General features: G+C 58.2%; 1 protein-coding gene across 4 annotated transcripts; it reads left to right on the forward strand.

Annotated features, from left to right (window-relative positions):
* Positions 1 to 4,448: 4,448 nt before the first annotated feature.
* AIPL1 (AIP like 1 HSP90 co-chaperone) lies at positions 4,449 to 14,714 on the forward strand (the record flags this gene model as incomplete). 4 transcript variants are annotated; one of them, XM_084862440.1, is made up of 7 exons in its annotated part: positions 4,449 to 4,597; positions 9,651 to 9,822; positions 10,424 to 10,603; positions 12,127 to 12,315; positions 13,248 to 13,424; positions 13,517 to 13,658; positions 14,459 to 14,714. In XM_084862440.1, 7 exons carry the CDS (start codon positions 4,449 to 4,451, stop codon positions 14,659 to 14,661), a joined length of 1,212 nt encoding a protein of 403 aa, XP_084718566.1. In that variant the 3' UTR covers positions 14,662 to 14,714. The 4 variants fall into 4 exon arrangements, with proteins under 4 accessions (XP_084718566.1, XP_084718563.1, XP_084718565.1 ...); XM_084862437.1 differs by lacking the exon at positions 4,449 to 4,597 and having other exon boundaries at positions 9,704 to 9,822; positions 10,460 to 10,603; XM_084862438.1 differs by lacking the exon at positions 4,449 to 4,597 and having other exon boundaries at positions 9,727 to 9,815; positions 10,483 to 10,603.
* Positions 14,715 to 17,906: the final 3,192 nt, after the last annotated feature.

The raw sequence follows: 17,906 nt of genomic DNA on the forward strand, positions 1-17,906 counted from the left end.
CAAAGCCTGGCCCCAGGACGGACCAGAGTGGCGGGGGAGGGGGGGGGAGTGGGGGGTAACAGAGAAGAGATGTCAAATACAGCAAGTCTTTTTTTTTTTTTAATGATGAAAGAAAATCTTTATTTCATTATTTTCCATAGACGTACTGTACTGCTGGTACATTGAGAAAACTTCTATTTTTGGTATATTTTGTACATGGTTATATTGCTGAACTCTCCTCTTCATTCTTTCAAAAAATTACCTTTATTGTTGAAAGTATTACAGATTTCCTCCCCTTTCCCCCATTCATCACCTCTGTCAGGCCCTCACCACTATTGTCTGTGTCCAGGGGCTGTGCACAGATGCATGCAAATTCCATGGCTAATCCCTCCCACCCCAGCCTTCCCTCTGAGACTCCCTCAATCTGTCAGTCTTTGTTATGCAAAAGCAGCGCTATGGAGGGGAGTTATGCCCTGATTTCTTCCTAATAAAATGACAAAACAGATTTCTTAAATAATTTACAAAGGGCAGGCATTGCTGAGCAGTGCTACTCCTCGCTGCCATCTAGTGCGCGGTGCTTGCTGAGAACATAAACAGGGACCCGTAGGCCCCGGGTCTCAGAGCCTGGATAACTCTCCCATCCCTTCTTCTGCGGCAGGCCCAGGAGCTGTGCACCCAGCAGCCGGGTCTGCAAGGCGTCACCTCCTAGGCTGTGGCAGGCCGTCTCTGAGGGGCTCAGATGTGGTCCGGGCAGGAGAGCAGAGGCCCCTGACCAGCCTCCACCTGGGCTTTGCCTATCAGGTCCTTGTCAGCAGTGGCCCCGGGGCACTGCCAACTCTCGGGGGCTTCCTCCAGGAACTCAAAGGTGCGGAGGCATGGATCCCATGCGTAGGGGTGTGGGGGTCAGGTATGGCTCACTTCTTGCAAGAAAGAGCTCTCTTCTTGCCTCTCATTGCGCTTCAGGGGGGATGGGAGGGTGAGGACACCAGAGTCTACCCCCAGAATGAGGCGCTGGACGGTGGTGAGTCAGTGAGGTGAGCAGCTCAAGTCCCAGCTGGAAGGAAGACGGCCCACTTCCCACCCTGCTGGGCGTCAGCTCTGTGGGTTTCTCCAGGAGACTCAGTCCTTCAATGCGCTTCCAATTCTACACATTCGCTCATGGAGGAGGAGGAGGAGAGGAGGAAGGAGAGCACGCTGGGAAGGATGCTTGGGAGGAAAGATGCTCAGGAGGAGGGCATTACCTGGAGGGCACTCCGTCAGTCTCGAAGGAGAGAAACCATCATGTCGGCGCTAGAGATGGAAAAGCAGGAGAGACATGCCATCGGGTGGGGCAGGCTCTGAGGGCCCTCCCAGCCTGGACTAGACAAGACCAGACCCGGCAACATGGCATCTATTATAGTCAAAGTTCTCAAGGCTACCTAGGAGCCCATCACCGCCATGTACACATGGCCCCAAGTTAGGGCAGCTCCAGACCTGGGCTCCGCCCTCAGGATGGGGTCCGGAGCAGACAGACCAGGAACTCAAAGCAGCCAGGCAGCTTTTCCCAATCCCATGGGCGGGCAGGGCATGAGGGAGCCATGGGGAAGTTCCAGGTGATGGACACGTGTGGTGGCCTGAGACCAGCAAAGCCATGAATCTCCAGGGTGCATCCTTAACTCCCGCCCCAGTCTGGGCCTTTATGTCCTCTCATGTTGCAGATGAAGAGACTGAGAAGGGGAGGGATTGGCGAGGGTCCTACAGTGGCCAGAGCCAGAACCAGAGGCCTGCCTTAAAAAGGGGGACCCTGCCAGCCACTTTGCTTGGGAGGATGGATGCCAGTTTACCTCTCTTCAGCCGCGATGACCTCATCCAGCTCCTGGGACAGCTTCCGGAGGGGCTGGATTCCTGCCCCTACAGGCTCCAGGTCACTGTCGGATTCACTGAACAGAAGGAAAAGCCGCGGGTACCAGTGACTCGTTGGAAACCTGTGGCAGGAGCCTCCTTCCTGCCCCCCCCCCCCCCCCAAACCAGCACTGCAGCCTGGGGTCAGTGGGGGCGGGTCATCACCCCAGGAAGTGACATCAGAGCAACTTGGCGCAGCTGGCAGAGAACAGATGGACCAAGGCTCGTGGGGTCAAGGCCAAGGGCAGACCTTGCAGAAAGGTGAGCCCTGCGGTTTCCCGCTTGAGTCTGTCTCCAGGTGGTTTGAAAACTGGCTTGTAGGCTCCGTAGGAGGCTTGGGAGTGTGATACAGGCAGAGCTAAGCTCCCCCCTTCCTTTTAGAGATGGGGAGCTAAGGCCTTCGTAGAAGGCTGACGTAGTGTGAGTCCAGACCAGTGGGGTGCAGAGCTGGCCAGAACACGGATGTGACTGAGCTCAGGGTGCCCCTGGCTCCAGGGAGCCCCCCGGAGGGGCTGTTAGTGTTTTGGGGGCCAGGCTCTCTCCCACTTACCTGGGGGAGCAGAGGGGCTCTGTGGAGGAGTAGGGGCTCCGGAAGGCGGCCTCCCTCCTGGACCTCCGCAGAGGGTGGGCCCGGGGGCCCATCTGGAAGGAGGAGCGGCGGCCCAGACTGGAGCGGGCGGGGCCGGTTCCGGAAAGCCGGGCGCTCCTCTGGCTCAGGCTGCGAGCTGGGGGGCTACCGCCCTTCGGGGTCTCTCTCTTCCTCCTCCTGGCTTTCACCTGGGTCTCCACCAGCCACTTGGTGCCACTCTGGCAGGACTCCTGGATTCTCTGTGGGCACACGGAAGCGTGAGCACAGACAAGCCAAGGGTGGGCCACCCTCGTCTCCAAGCCATGCCTCCGACCCCTCCACCTACCAGCTGTCCCCGCACACAGCAGCTCTGTCTCAAGGGTGAGGAAGATGGCTGATGCCACTGCAGGGCCCCAGCTCAGGGCCCCAGGTGTGAGTGGCCTGCAGCAGAACCACTGGCTCACAGAGCCTCCAGGTGCCTGAGACCAAGCCCTCTTTCAAACACAGACTGACCCAGAGACTCAAGAGCAAAGCGTGACCCCAGGACACTGTGAGATAATGTGTCCCCCTGCTCCTGGTCCTACTGTTCCACCCTCCACACGGATGCTCAGAGATCCTTCTCAAGGACGGTTCTGATCAGGATGCTCAACTGCTCAGCGCCCTCCCACAGCTGCTCCTCACTCCCAGGGCCTTTCACTCCGCTGGGGGGCTGCCGGGAAGGCTCTTCCTCAGCCAGACTGTCTCTGCCTTGGCCAACCAGAGTCCAGAGTCGTTAGAGCAAGTCCCGCGTTACCTCAGGAGAGTTCTGAGGCCTTGGGCAGGCTACCTGGCTTCATCCCCGACCCCTGGGCATGAAGCAATCATGGGGTTCTTCTAGACAAGCACTAACATTTGGCTCAGAGACCTCTCTACAAAGGGCCCCCAAACATCTGCCTTGTTCCATAGCTTCAGATGCCCAGTCAGATCCTAAGGAGGGCCCCCTCCTGCCCCCAGTCTTCTCCTTGGAGGTCTATTCACTCCCGTGGCCCCTGTCCGTTCTAGCTGACACCTCCATGCCTCTCCGGCTCTAGGTTTGAAGACACATCCACTTGGAAGGTCCACCACAGGCACCTCCCACCCAACGTAAGTGACGTCTTCCTGCCCACACATCTCCGCTGACCCCTAAGCTCCCAAATCTGCCTTCTGAGCAGCCCTGGGGCTGTTCACGTCTCTGCAAGGCCAGGCCCTCTGCACCCCTCATGGGAGAATCTGCTTCTACCCCCTTTCTAGCTCCCCAAACAGCTAAAGATCAGGCTCTGATATGCTAATTAGATCTGGTGCCTGCCCTGCTGTAAACAAATTCTTCCCACTGGTTCCCAAGACTGCCAGTCTCTCTTGGGCGTGCCCAAACACCCTGGGCACCCGGAGCCCCCTCTCACTGCCCCACCTTACTCTCTCTCTTCAGCTTTCGACCTCCCTCTGCTCTGGGTCTGGACTCACACTACTTCACCTGTAATTTTCGTCCCCTTTCCTGGGTGAATTCTATGGATTCACCTCATCTGAGAAGCCTTCACTGGCTAAGCTAGTTTTTGGTGTCCTCCCATCATTAGCCACTGGCTTACAATTTCCATCACAAAACAGCTCTATTGTCTTGTTTAGTGAGGCTGTTTCCTTAGTGACACAGTTTTCATTCACTCAAGCAACTATGGGTCGAGCACCTACTATAGGCCAGGGACTCTTTGGGGTGCTGGGAACACAGCAACGGAACAAACCCAAGTCCTTGTCTTCATGGAGCCTATATTCTTGGGGGCTCCTGAGGGCAGCAGTTGGCTGGAATGGCCAGCAGCATTACCTGGGACACGGCACCCAAGGTGCTCTTCGCTGAGCGGGCTGCAGCCTGGAGATGCTGCTGCTCTGGCTCTGGGGTTTCCAGGCGCTTCCAGGAGGGGCCCGCCCCCAGGTTGAGGCTGACTGCTCTCAGGGGCAGCCTCCTTTGGAACTGTCTGCAGAGGGAGCCCAGGGCTCCGCTGGAGGCCTCCGGATGGCCGGCGGCAGGCTGCGGCCCGTCGCTCTCCTCCAGCGGCTGGTGGTCCTGGAGCGATCTCCGGCGCATGGAGGAGCTCAGGCCGGGCCACCGAGAGGCCATCTGTCCGTTCTGTTCACAGCCCCTGGGAAGAGGTCACAAGGCAGGTCAGCAAGGCACCCTCCACCCCATTCCCGGGCTCCACAGACCTGGGCTCAAGGGAAGAGATGGGATGGAGGCCCATGGTGTGTGTGTGTGTGTGTGTGTGTGTATGGCCCAGGCTGGGAACAACCGTGGGTGCAGGCAGGAGTACGCTTCCTGAAAGGGAGGGTGTGGTCAGCGATGCCCAGAAGTGGGCAGAGGCTGAACAAAGGCTGGTCAGCACTTCCTGCGGTCGGTCCCTTGCTGAGTTTAAAACTGCAGTTTGTTTTTTTTTTGTTTGTTTGTTTTTATCCCAGCCCCAGCCGGGAAGGGAGGCAGAGTCGGGAGCGGTCCTCCTTGAGCCTCAGCAAGGGGCCCAGCGACCGATCAGCGCTTCCCACAACCCGCCCTGACCCAGCGAGCTCCCACCCAGACCCTGGACGCCTGGCCAGAGCCCCCGATTTCCACCCTGCAACCCCCAGGTGCCCCACACGCATGCCGGTCCTAACTAGACACCCCCTCACCCCATCGCCTCTGGTCTCTTCTGAATAGAAGCCCCACCACGCCCGGCCTGCACTCACCCCAAAGCTCCCAGCCTGCGAGGTGCTCACCCCAAAGCTCGCAGCCTGCGAGGTGCTCACCCCAGCGAGATGCCGGGCTCAGATGCGCCTCGCCCACCCCGGCGATTTGAAACTCGGCGCGGATCCGCCCCCCCGCCCGACCTCGCAGCTGATTGGCCCCGTCCCCGCCTCGCTGTAGCTCCGGGGTGATCCTATTGGCTCTTGGCTCTCGCGGCCGCGAGCCCGGCTTTCAGATTTGCCGGGTCGTCCCCATTCATCCCGGGACCACAGCGGGCTGGAAGCCGCGTGCACCGGCCCCTTTGTGCGGGCAGGTCCCGCCCAGGCCCGGGGCAGCGGCCCCTCCTCCCGCCGCTGCCGCTGGGGATTCCCGCTGGTCTTACTGGGCGGGGCGGGGCGGCTCCCGGGCTCCCAGCTCCTTTCCCGTTCCGCCCGGAGGGTCCCGGGGTTTTGTCACCTAGAGTTCCCGTGGAGGTTTTGTTTCAAACGTCCCTCCCCTCCCGACCCTCTGGGCTTCTGTGTTCCCCATACTCGCCGTCCACATTCTGCCCCCAAAACCCGTCCTGGAAAGGGGACCATCGGGCGTGCACCTCCGCTCCGCCTCCAGTTAAGCACCCTCCACCCCAGCTCACCGACCCCTTCCCCCTCCCCAGGTGAATGCCTCCCTCCCTGCCCTTAGCATCCAAACCAGCGAAAATATGGCATTTAGAAAGCCCTTCTTCCCTCCCTTTAGAGGGGACCCCAAAGCCGCACTGGCCACTCCACCCCTGGGGTTCCTAGCCGCCGTCTTCACCCGGCCTCCCTCCCACTCCTCACCCCTGTGGCCACTTTTGCTGGTGAGCTCCCGGAAGGTCTGTCCTTAGCCTCATCTTAATCTCTGGGTGATCACACCCACTTCTCTGGCCTCAGTTATCTCTCTGCCCACCCCACCCCCGCCCTGCCCCGCAATGGAATGGCGAGAACCAGGAACACACATGGGGCACTTACTGTGCACCAAGCCCCTGTGTTCCTAGCACTTTCCGTTATGAACCCATTTGACCCTCCTTGCAGCCTGTGACCAGATGATCAGCCAGAGGCGAGGTGAGGCTGGTTCCCACTGTCCCTCAGTTAGTATGCAGCAGGGTCCAGGATACAAGCTCTGCCAGTCAGGGGCCAGGGTCCATGCGCCTCACTGCCTCACCACACTGCCTCTTCTCACCCACACCTCTCCCAGACAGGAGTATCTCACCACCTCCTGGATCCCAACTCCTGGGCACTGAGGCACCTCAAACCACCCCTCCCCCCCAAACAAACATCACCCTGTCTCTCCCAGCCCCTCCTCCATCCCCATGTCCCTTCCCTAGTGTCTTTCCAAACACCTACTGGTGTCTGAGCAATTGAATGCTGTGCTGAAAATGGGCCATCACCCTGGCCGGTGTGGCTCAGTTGGTTGGGCGTTTTCCTGGGAACTGAAAGGTTGCTGGTTTGATTCCAGGTCAGAGCACATGCCCAGGTTGTGGGCTTGATTCCTGGCAGGTGGTGTGCAGGAGGCAGTCAATCAATGTTCTGTTCTCATACCAATGTTTCTCACTCTCTCTAAAAATCCATTTAAAAAAATAACTATATATATAAAAGGCTAAGTGACCAACTGTCCGTCTGTCTGACTGTCTGACCTACCAACCGGCAAGTACATATGACATGGACTGGCAATTGAAAATAAATGTGGACTCACATATAAGCTCTCACTATAAAGCTCTTTCTTCAAATTAATTTCCTTTCAATGTGCACAAATCTGTGTATCAGGCCACTAGTCCTATCTAATAAAGAGGAAATATGCTAATTGCCCCTCACACCATCACAAAGATGGCAGTGCCCACAGCCAATAAGGAGGGAATATGCTGACTTCCACTCCCTCAAAGATTTCTACTCAATCCAGTCCCCCTCAGCCCAGCTGGCATGCCTACCTCCAGAGTCCCCCAGTCCCCTCAGCCCCTCAGCCACCCAGGGCCAGTGTGAGGCACAGGCAAGTCTCAGATGGCTGCTGCCCAGGTAACCAGGGCTGGCCGAGGCTGGCACTGCTGGCTGTGGCAGCAGCAGAGGTGTGATGGGGGCATCACCTTCCCCTGATCGCCGGGTTGCCTCCCACCTCTGAGGTCTCCCAGACTGTGAGAGGGGGCAGGCAGGGGCTGAGGGAGCCCCCCACCCCTTCCAGTGCATGAATTTTTATGCACTGGGCCTCTAATCCTATATAATAAAAGCCTAATATGCAAATCGACCAAACAGTGGAGTGACTGGTACAACAACTGCAGAACAAGAGCTTCTCCCAGCCCGAAGACTCCATGCCAGCCAAGATGGGTGCCCCCCCAATCGCCTCCCCACTTGCCCCACAGAGGGAGGGAGGTGACCAGTGGTGGTGGCAGGGGGCAGCGCTCGTGAGTGGGTGGCACCAGGCCAGCCACAGTGGGTGCCAGCAGAGTCCCCACCTCCCCCCGCTCATTGCCCCACTGGTAACCCCACAGATCGGCCCTGATCGCCAGCCAGGTCTAGGGACCCTATCCATACATGAATTTCATGCACCGGGCCTCTAGTATATATAAAGAGCCACAAAGTCAGTGAAACAGATGCATCCTTACCTTAATGGACCTCACATCTAGTATTTGGGGTGTGATGGACATTAACGAATCAAGTTATCAACAATCAATTAATCAAACAAAATTATGACAAAAATATATCATTTTAAGCTGAGACCTAGAGAATGAGTCAACCAAGCAAAGAATGTGTGTGTTTGAGTGTGTGTGTCTCTGTGAGTGTCTTCTTGCACAGGGAATATCATGTTCAAGGGGACCAATATGTAGCTCACACACGCACATGCAACTAAAACTTTTCCTGAAGCAATACTTGGCATTGTGCTGTCCTTTGATATTTTATCTATTTCATTGTTGAAAAGGCCGGTGACAGCTCACCACAGTGATTTTACAACGGTCACTGCTCCTGCCCGCCCATTTGCCTTGTTCCCTGGTTGAGTTGTCTCCCGGCCTCAGAAGTATTTGTTCCCAAGCCTGTTTATGCCACTAGTGTTTGTCATTGTAATCGGGGAATTTAATTCATGTCCTTTATCAATGAAACTTGAGGGGAGAAAAGCAGGAGTTATTATTTTTAGGAAAACTAAGTGGAAAGTGTGGGAAAGACTAGTGAGTGTGAAACACTTCGACACAAGTGTCTCCAATGGGATCTTCTGTGGGGTCTGAGCACTGGGGAGCCGGGAGGGGTCTGACTTGCTGCCTCAGTCTGAGCTCCTGGGCCCAGACCAGTTGGCCCAAGCTGGGCTTCCTCTAGGCAGCTGCTATGGGAGACTTTTAGGGGTTCTGGGTTTCGGGGTTCCATTCACTGCTCAAGGGAGGCCTCTCAGCTTCCAGGAGAGGGAGGCAGGAGAGAGTGCTTTCCCCGGTTCAGTTGGGAAGATGAAGGTAGGGATAGAGACAAAGGTCAGCCCTTTGCACGTGGCTCTGCCTGGCTCCTCCGGCATTCCCATCTCTCCCCATGGCAGGTTCGGTCCCATCTCCAGGAAACACGTCAGCCAGGGGCCAGGAGAGGAAGGCTTTGTGGTTCCAGGAAAGAATCCTCATCACCCTCGGGACCTTGGCAGAATCAGGTAAAAAAAGAAAGAAAAAAAAAGAATTTGCCACAAGGTGGCGCCAAACACCAACTCTTCACAGGATTTCCACTTTAGACCAGAAAGGGGATCCATAATACCTGAATAAGCTCTGCGGATTCCATCCCCATAAAGGAGGGAGGAGCCTGCTGCGCCCGGCCAGACATTGTAGGAGAGGCTGGAATGGGGCTGGGGCGGGCCCCTCAAATTTATCCAAGCCTGCCCTGCTTTTCAAACCCTGTTTCACACCAAACTAGAAACCTGCCAATCCTCTCCCTCCACAATGTCACCTTCTCTGTGGGTGGACAGAGTTTGGGGAGAAGAGGAGGGAGAAATGGGGAAGAGGGAAAGCAGGGACCACACAGGGCCCGGCCTGGGCTTCAAAGAGACTAAGAATCTGACACCAGTGCCAACGCCAGGGACCAGGCAGGGTGCGGGGCTTTGGATCAGTCTCTCTTAATCCTTTTCTCCCTGCTGCTGGCTCCCTCAATGCTGTCTTCTTTTATTTTAAATTTCTTTATTGATTAAGGTATCACATAATTGTCCTCATCCCCCCATTCCCATCCCAAACCCCTCCCCACGCATTCTCCGAACCCCAGGTTGTCCGTGACCACTGGTTAGGCTTAGTATATGCATGCATACAAGTCCTTTAAGAAGGCTCCAGCGCACTTCCTCTCTTCTTGACCTGGGACAAAACCAAAGCTGGTGCAATAACGTCTGTCAGGTTGGAGCTCCCATCCCGGAGAGGAGCAGGGGATGGAGGATGGGGCAGAAGGCTGGGTTGCCAGGGAGTGGCCTGGAGGAGCAGCCTGGAGCCAGCATGGGCCATAACCCCGCCCCACTCTGCTAATTCGCACCCCCCACCCCCAGGGCAAATCCCCGTTTTAGCCCGAGCTCCTTCCCTCAGAGGGATTATCTCAGCCTGGGCTGGACAGCTCCCACAGCCATGGATGCCGCTCTGCTCCTGAACGTGGAAGGCGTCAAGAAGACCATCCTGCACGGGGGCCTGGGGGAGCTCCCAAACTTCATCACCGGGTCTCGGGTGAGTGGGGGCCCGTCCTCCTCCCTCTTCCAACTCCCCCTCCCAACCCCCTGACCAGGGCAGCCTCTGCAGCCCGCTGGCCGCATGGCACTGCAGACAGGTTTCAGCTTTGCCAAAAATCCTTCCTGAGATTGTCAACCCTGAGGCATCTGAGCTGGTGTCTGTTCACTGGGCATTGTGGGTACTTTGCAAACTAAACCACGGCATGGGATGGGGGAGGGGCTTTGGGAATTTCCTGGAACCCCAGATGTTGAGCGAGAAGGAGGGCTCTCAGGGGTCGTGGTGTTTGGCCACACGTCTCTGGTGGGCTTCCCTGGGCGATGGGCTGTGTGTGTGGCCTCAGACCTAGGGCTGACTTAAGGAAGGACATCCTGACCCACAGAGCTGTCAGGAGCGGGACGAGGGTCATTTAGGGGGGAGGGGGCTCCTCATCCCTGGGGAGTGCAGGCGGGTGGGGATGCTCTGAGGGGTGGGGTCTGAGGCATCTGACTGGAGCTGGGAGCTGACCCGGAGGACATCCCCGAGGGTCGGTGACAGAGGGCTGGCTCCTGCTGGGCTCGGGAGGTGTGTCTAGCCCAGGGTCCACGCGCTCGGGGACCAGGTGACCTTCCATTTCCGCACCATGAAATGCGACGGGGAGCGGACGGTGGTCGACGACAGCAAGCGGGCGGGGCAGCCCATGCACCTCATCATCGGGAACATGTTCAAGCTGGAGGTCTGGGAGCTCCTGCTGACGTCCATGCGGGTCCGCGAGGTGGCCGAGTTCTGGTGTGACGCCATCGTGAGTGGCCGGGCTGCCGGGACCCGGGCTGATTGCTGTGTGTGCTTCGGGGCTGTGGGTTCAGGAGGGCGGGGCTAAAACAGCAAGCACCCCCTGCCCCTGGGAAGATGGAGATGGATTAAGAACAAGCCCCTGTTGTGTTTGGCTGGGGGGATGTGGGTGTTAGGAACACAGCAGGCCATGTCCCTGGCCTTCAGGGAACTTGAATTCTGGAGGAGGAGCAGACACCTAAGCACACACAGGGCAGGGCAGCCAGTGCCGTGGCACAACTCAGCAAGGGCAGCGTGCTTTAGGGCCACAGGAGAGGGGCAGCTGACAGCTTTGGGGTTTCGGCGAACTTCTTTAAGAAGGTGACATTGAGCTCTGGTTGCAGTGTTGGGGCACAGAGCCAGGATCCCCTCCCTCCTTCCTCCCTCTGAGGTGTTGCCCGGGTGGGGGTGGGATTCTGGAGTCCTGCCCCTTCTCTGGCCCTTACCTTCCTTTCTGAGACGTTATGCCACTCACAGCCACTGTGCCCACCAGACCCTGGCAGTGCCCGGACAGCAGGTGTCCAGAGGGACAAGGCCTTTGAGGTCATGGCCAACCTGCCACCTGACCTTGGGGCTTACAGCTTGCAGTTGGCTTGCTGGAAGCAGGGGCCTGTGAGCTGGGGCATCTGTGTCTAGGGCTGGAGCACCTCCTCCCTGTAGGAAGCTGATCCTGGGCCCCTCCCCCCCAGCCTTCCAGTCCTAATCCCAAAGGCTTACACGCCATGGGGTCACCTTTCTCACGGAGAAGCCAGGGCGTTCGGGGCTGATCCCGGCTGGCGGGCAGGGAAGGGAGGGGGTGACCTTCATCCTCATGCTGGTGACTTCCCAATAGTGTGTCTTTCCTGGAGCGGCCACGTGGAGCCTGACAGGGGCCTTGTCAGGACCCAGGCCGGGGAGCGGGGCTCTCAGACACCATCCTGAGGGGCTTTTCAGCACCAGGGGGGCAGCTGAGGCCCCGCATGGCACAGACCCTCTGAGGCCAAGAGGCCGGCTTTCCCAGGGCGGCAATCCCAGCTCCCCGGGCTGGCCGAGGCTGTGGGGAGCTGGACCCATACCCTCATTATCTCCCTGGACCCCGCAACTGCCCTGTCACTGGACACCTGTGACCTGGGGGCCTGGAGCTCAGCAGGCGACCCGGGCTCACTGCTAATCAGAGCCCGGCCAGGAAGCCAGCCGGCCCTCTGGGAGCCAGAGCCTCCCTGCTCTCCTCGCTCCCCTCCCAGAGTCCCAGGCTTGGTGGGCTCAGGGCCTCCTGGGGAGAGAAAGTCATTAGCACGACGACAAGGGGGTTCTAGTGATGCCTCCTTTGCTAGTCATTTTAAGAACGGAAGGAGCTAGCAGATGGGGTGCCTTGCCCGGCAGGTACTGCAGCTATTTGGTGGGGAGTGTTGGGGCAGGGGTAGGGGGCGGTGGGATACGGGGGCGGGGCAGGGAATGGGTTGTGTGAGGCCCGGCTGGGCAGACAGCCCTGATGCCATCTGCCGTCTCCCCCAGCACACTGGCGTCTACCCCATCCTGTCCCGGAGCCTGCGGCAGATGGCGGAGGGCAAGGACCCCACCGAGTGGCACGTGCACACGTGCGGGCTGGCCAACATGTTCGCCTACCACACGCTGGGCTACGCGGACCTGGACGAGCTGCAGAAGGAGCCGCAGCCTCTGCTCTTCGTGATCGAGCTGCTGCAGGTGCGGCTGGCGGGGGGGGGGGGGGGGGGGGAGGGAGGGGGGGCAGGAGCAGGGGGATGGGGGGCTGTCCCTGCATCAGACAGCAATGGGGTGGTGGGCATCTGGGAGCCCCACGCACCAGTCCCGGCCCTCACCCGGAAAGGGCTCATAAACCGCAGGAGACTCTCCCCCACCCCCAAAAGGTCCGTGGCCTTTTCCAGGGAAAAGCCCGTTCCGCACCAATTTTTAAAAATGTCTTCCGTTTTCACTCGGAGACATTTTCCTCCTGTTGGTTTTCAGTTTTCAGTTTTGTCTTCAAAGTTTAGATTCCAGCCTCATCCCAGTCCCTGCGGGCTGCGGGTTCAGACCGAATGCTCCCGAGTGACTGACAGGGCAGGTTATGGAGGTGGGACCAGGGCCACACCCGGCAGGACTGGGCTTATGCCAAGGCCGAGGCTCAGCCCGGGACCCTCGTGAAGACAAATGAGACCCACATCCCTTGGGGTGGAGTGCACCCCGCACAGGGCAGCGCCTCTGAGGGGCTCAGCCGGCATCGCATGGCTGTACCTTCATAGCCACCGTCCCCAGCAGAGGGCAATACGGTCCTGTGCTAGGGGCGGGCGTGTTATGGCAGCTTCTGACATCGGGAGGGAAGTTGTTGACTGGCAGGTGCCTGTGCCTGATGGCACGGGAGGGCCGGCGAGGGTGGGCCCTGGGCCGTGGCTTCCTCCGTGTGTGTGTGTGTGTGTGTGTGTGTGTGATCAGCGAGCAGGGTTTCCCCGTGTGTGTGTGTGTGTGTGTGTGTGTGTGTGTGTGTGTGTGATCAGCGAGCACGGTTTCCCCGGGGACCTCCCTGTGGCCAGTTCGGAGCTGGCTTCGGTGAGTGGGCTGGGTCCCTACCTGCCAGGGTGCAGGCCCAGGCCCCCCGGGCTCATCTGCGGCTCTCGGGCCAGGTGGAGGCCCCCAGCGAGTACCAGAGGGAGACCTGGAACCTGAGCAACTCCGAGAGGATGCAGGCGGTGCCCATCCTTCACGGAGAGGGAAACCGGCTCTTCAAGCTGGGCCGCCACGAGGAGGCCTCCGCCAAGTACCAGGAAGCCATCGTCTGCCTGAGGAACCTGCAGGCCAAGGTGGGGCTGCCCGCCATGCCGCCGGGCCGGGGCCACGGGCAGGGGGGTCACACCGCAGCCCCAGCTCACCGCAGCTCCGTCTCCACTGGCAGGAGAAGCCCTGGGAGGCGCCATGGCTGAAGCTGGAGAAGATGATCAACACCCTCATCCTCAACTACTGCCAGTGCCTGCTGAAGAGGGCGGAGTACTACGAGGTGCTGGAGCACACCAGCGACATCCTGCGGCACCACCCCGGTGGGTGCGGGCTGGCGGGGCGGGCGGGGCGGGCCAGTCACCACCCAGCGGTCCCCGCCTGCGCGCCTGCCACGGGGGATGGGTGAGCAGAGCTCATCGCACAGGCGGTTCACTTGAATGTGCACCAGGACAGAGGCACAAGCGTAAGGTGACCAGACCTTCCACTTTTGGCGGGACAGTCCCGATTTTTTTAACAATTCGTCCCAGGTCCCGTGTTAAAACGCCACAGGTCGCGGGACAAATTGTTAAAAATCAGGACTGTCCCGCCAAAAGCGGGACGTCCGGTCACCTTACACATGTGATTGTGTGGAGCGTCGGCAGGCATTTGAGGAAGGGTCCTCCGTAGAGAGCACGCGGTGACGTGGACACAGTGCTGGGCTCACAGGCGTGTCAGCACCACTGTGTGTATGTGCTGATGGCGTCTGAACTCGTAGGAACAGATCAGACCCTCACTGTGCGCCAGGCACTCAGTCCTCCGCCTTCCTCACGTCCTTCACCGTGTCACAGCCGCCCGGGATGGGTGCAGGGGCAGGGCCTGCAGTGTGCACCGTTTGGGGAGCCTCTACAAGGAACAGGATGGACGTGTATGAGCATAAAGTTAGTGGTGAGGCCCCGGAAGGGTGTGCACCAAGGTGGGGAGTCATTATCACCCCCCATTTTTACAGTCAAGGACATGGGCTCCTGTAAGGAGAAGTGAAGGGTCCTGGTCAAGGTGAAGGGTGTTGTAAGCTGGCCAAAGGACCAAGGGGTGGGGCTGCCCCCGGGCCTGGGTGGCAGGTGCAGTTCTATCGTCCCTGCAGGCATCGTGAAGGCCTACTACGTGCGGGCCCGGGCCCACGCTGAGGTGTGGAATGAGGCCGAGGCCAAGGCGGACCTGGAGAAGGTGCTGGAGCTGGAGCCGGCCATGCGGAAGGCGGTGCGCAGGGAGCTGAGGCTGCTGGAGAGCCGCCTGGAGGAGAAGCGGGAGGAGGAGCGGCTGCGCTGCCGGCACATGCTGGGCTAGGGTGGGCGCCTGGGGGGGGGGGGCGGATCTCCCATCCTGCCTCCCAGCAGAGCACCCCCACCACGCTGACCCCCCTGTGCCCACCGGACAGCCGGGAACCGGGCAGCCAGCACATGGCCTGGCCGTTTCCGGTTCTGCCGGCCAATGTTTTGGTGTCACATTTTACAGTTTAAAATTACAACTTAAAACCCATTTAGTACAGACCTCTGGTAAAAACAAAAGCCCCAAAGGGTCTATGAATACAAGTGAAGCTTCTTATTTCTAAGCCCAGAACCAGCAGTTTGACTCTGGATGTAACTCTTTCAGCAGTTTTCTCTATCGCCAACTAGTGTTGAAGTCACAGTTTCTCCACCCGTGCTTTTGCCCCAGGTCACTGGAAAATGAGAATTCAATGCTTTGATGCTTTCTCATCCCTTCCTTCCCCCTTTTCCAGTTCTGGATAGTGATGATGTTTTTGGTTCTTTGCTTGGTTACTTTTGTAATTGTATCCGCTTCCTCCAGAACCCTCTATTGAAGCCTATTGACTCTCTTCTGTACAAGGGTGGGCAAAAGTAGGTTTACGCTCCTTCACATGGCAACAATACAAACACATCTATACTAATAAAAGGGTAATATGCTATTTAAACCAGATGTCCAACTTCCTTCCAGACAAAGCCATGGTGGTGGGGGGTCAAGGCAGAGGCAGTTAGGGGCTATCAGGCAGGCAGGGGAGGACAGTTAGGGGCAATCAGGCAGGCAAGGGAGGGCAGTTAGGGCCAATCAGGCATGCAGGCAGAGGCAGTTAGGGGTGATCAGGCAGGCAGGTGAGTGGTTAGGAGCCAGCAGTTTCAGATTGAGAGAGGGATGTCTGGCTGCCCTGTGGGATTGGGCCTAACCCAGCAGTCAGACATCCCCCAAGTGGTCTCCGATTGGAGAGGGTGTAGGCTGGGCTAAGGTCCCCCCCCCCCCACCACCACCAATGGACAAATTTTGTGCACCGGGCCACTAGTAATATAATAATCAACAATAACAAGACAAGAATAAGCTGTGCTTCTTGTACTCACAACTGTAAGTGTATTTTTGCCCACCCCTGTATAGGAGGAGGGTGCAGCCCCTGGGACCCTTCGCCCATTTCCCACGTCCTCTCACCGAACAGTCGAATGCACCTTTGTGTTTCCATCCTCCGGCTGTTAGCATCTGTGCTCTGCCTGTAACCAGACCTCGGCCTTCCGTGCCGCGTCCAAAGGTTGGCTCTCAGCTTTGAAAATCGATAAAATGCATCTTCACGGAATGCTGTCTCCCCACGGGGCCCGGTGGCGCCGTGACTGCGTTTGCTTTCCTGTGGGTCCGAGTCCACCACCCCTGACACAGATGGAGGATATTCTTGGCATCAGAAGTAGCAGCAGAGATTGGAACTGAGGAGTGTTTTGACTTTTCTCTTCTCCTGGCTTTTGAGGTTTAAGTCCTCCCACTAGGGAGGAGAGAGGACTAATCTGTGGTTGGTTCAGGCTCGGTGTCTAATGGGGTGTCCAGGTGTACTGAGAGAGAATGGCTCTAGAGGTGGCCACAGGAAGGGGAGAGAAGTAGGAAGATTGTCCTGGTGGGCCTTTGCTCAGAGTGGCCAGCAGGGGGCAGCAGAGGACTGTCCCCTGCTCCTAACTGGCCTGGGAGAGAGGCCTGGATGGTGCCTGAGCCACCAGAGGCTCAACCAGGTCTGGGAAAGAGATAAGGAGGCTGGCAAGGGACATTATCCAGGACCAGGAGCTATGGCCTGCAGACTTCCCCGCTTCCACTGACTAGTCCCCTTTTCTGGGGACAGCAGGGATCTCCCTGCATCTGTGGTCCCCCAGCAGGACTGATGCCTAAATGTGTCCCTGGGCCCTGCTTGGTCCTGCCCAACGCACCCTGTGGGCAAGCCTCAGCTCCCAATGCCCCGGGGCATTTGTGAGCAAATGAGGGGTGTGTTTCAAAACCTCCTCAGGTACTCCTGTCACCTGTGCAGTCGTTGGGGACATTTCTATGGAAAAAGCCCTAGGAATTCCTTCTATCAGCCACATTTTGGTTCATGACTTTCCCGGTAGCTTCCCCCAGCCTCACAGGCCCAGCATTCCTATTGTCGTCTGTCTGTGTGGTGGACACGGAGGAACCCCCACTGACCTGATCCCCCTTCCAGTGTACGCAGCCTCTGAACCACAGTGGCTCTGCGCTTCCCGGGGCAGCCCTCCTCGAGCCTGGTCAGCAGTCTTCTCGCTGGTCATTTCTGCCGTGTCCAGCATGCTTCTTACTTTCTAGTGTATAAATTCATGAGAGAGAGAGAGAGAGAAGAGAGAGAGAGAGAGAGAGAGAGAGAGAGAGAGAGAGAGAGAGAGAGAGAGAAAGAGAGAGAGAGAGAACAGGGTCACCTCACATTGCTACCATTACCCAAAGGTAGAGAATGGGACAAGAGCACCGCTTTTCAGAAGCCATGATATTTTATTCCCCACTTCCCCCCATTTCCTAGAGCAGGGAGGTGAATGCAAGAGTGGGGGGAGCAGACCAGGGCCCAGGGCAGGCAGCCTCCATCCGGCCGCTGTACTGACCACTTGGGGCCCTGACAGCAGCCTCCAGGAGGTCCTGGCTGGCTAGGTCTGGCAGGTGGCTGCAGGCGGTTGCAGGGGCACCTCCTGAGGGTCCCTTTCAGCCACTTCCAAGGATCTTGCTGGGAGCCTTTGTTTTTTTGAGTGCCATTAGGGGGCAGCAGAGAACAGGCAGGCTGTGTTCCCTGGGTCCGGAGCTGGGGGCCGATGGGACCTCCCTGAAATGGCTTTGGGCTCCGGATGTGGTGGCTCTCCATGAGCCCTGACACCCACTCCCACAGGGCTGGCCTGGGTGGGGACAGGAGAGGAGGCGTTAGAACCATGGGTCAGAATGCCAGGAGACTGGGGCCTCTGTCCCACCCCTCGTACAGATGGGAGAACTGAGGCTCAGAGAAGGTTAGTAACTTCCTAGATCTACTGAAAGCTGGGGCGGACTAGGGTGAGTATCTAGGTTTGCAGGCTTCTGGGCACCCTGAGTGGGTATCAGCTCTACACTGTGATGCCTCTCCAGACAGTCCATACATGGGCATGTGTATTACACACACACACACACACACACACACACACACACACACACAGAGACACACACTCACACTCACACAGACACACACTCACACATTCACACTCACATACACTCACACACACGCTCATACACACTCACACAGACACACGCTCACACAGACACACACA

The sequence above is a fragment of the Pipistrellus hanaki genome (assembly GCF_964339955.1).
Source record: "Pipistrellus hanaki genome assembly, chromosome: 16".
Lineage (NCBI taxonomy): Eukaryota > Metazoa > Chordata > Mammalia > Chiroptera > Vespertilionidae > Pipistrellus > Pipistrellus hanaki.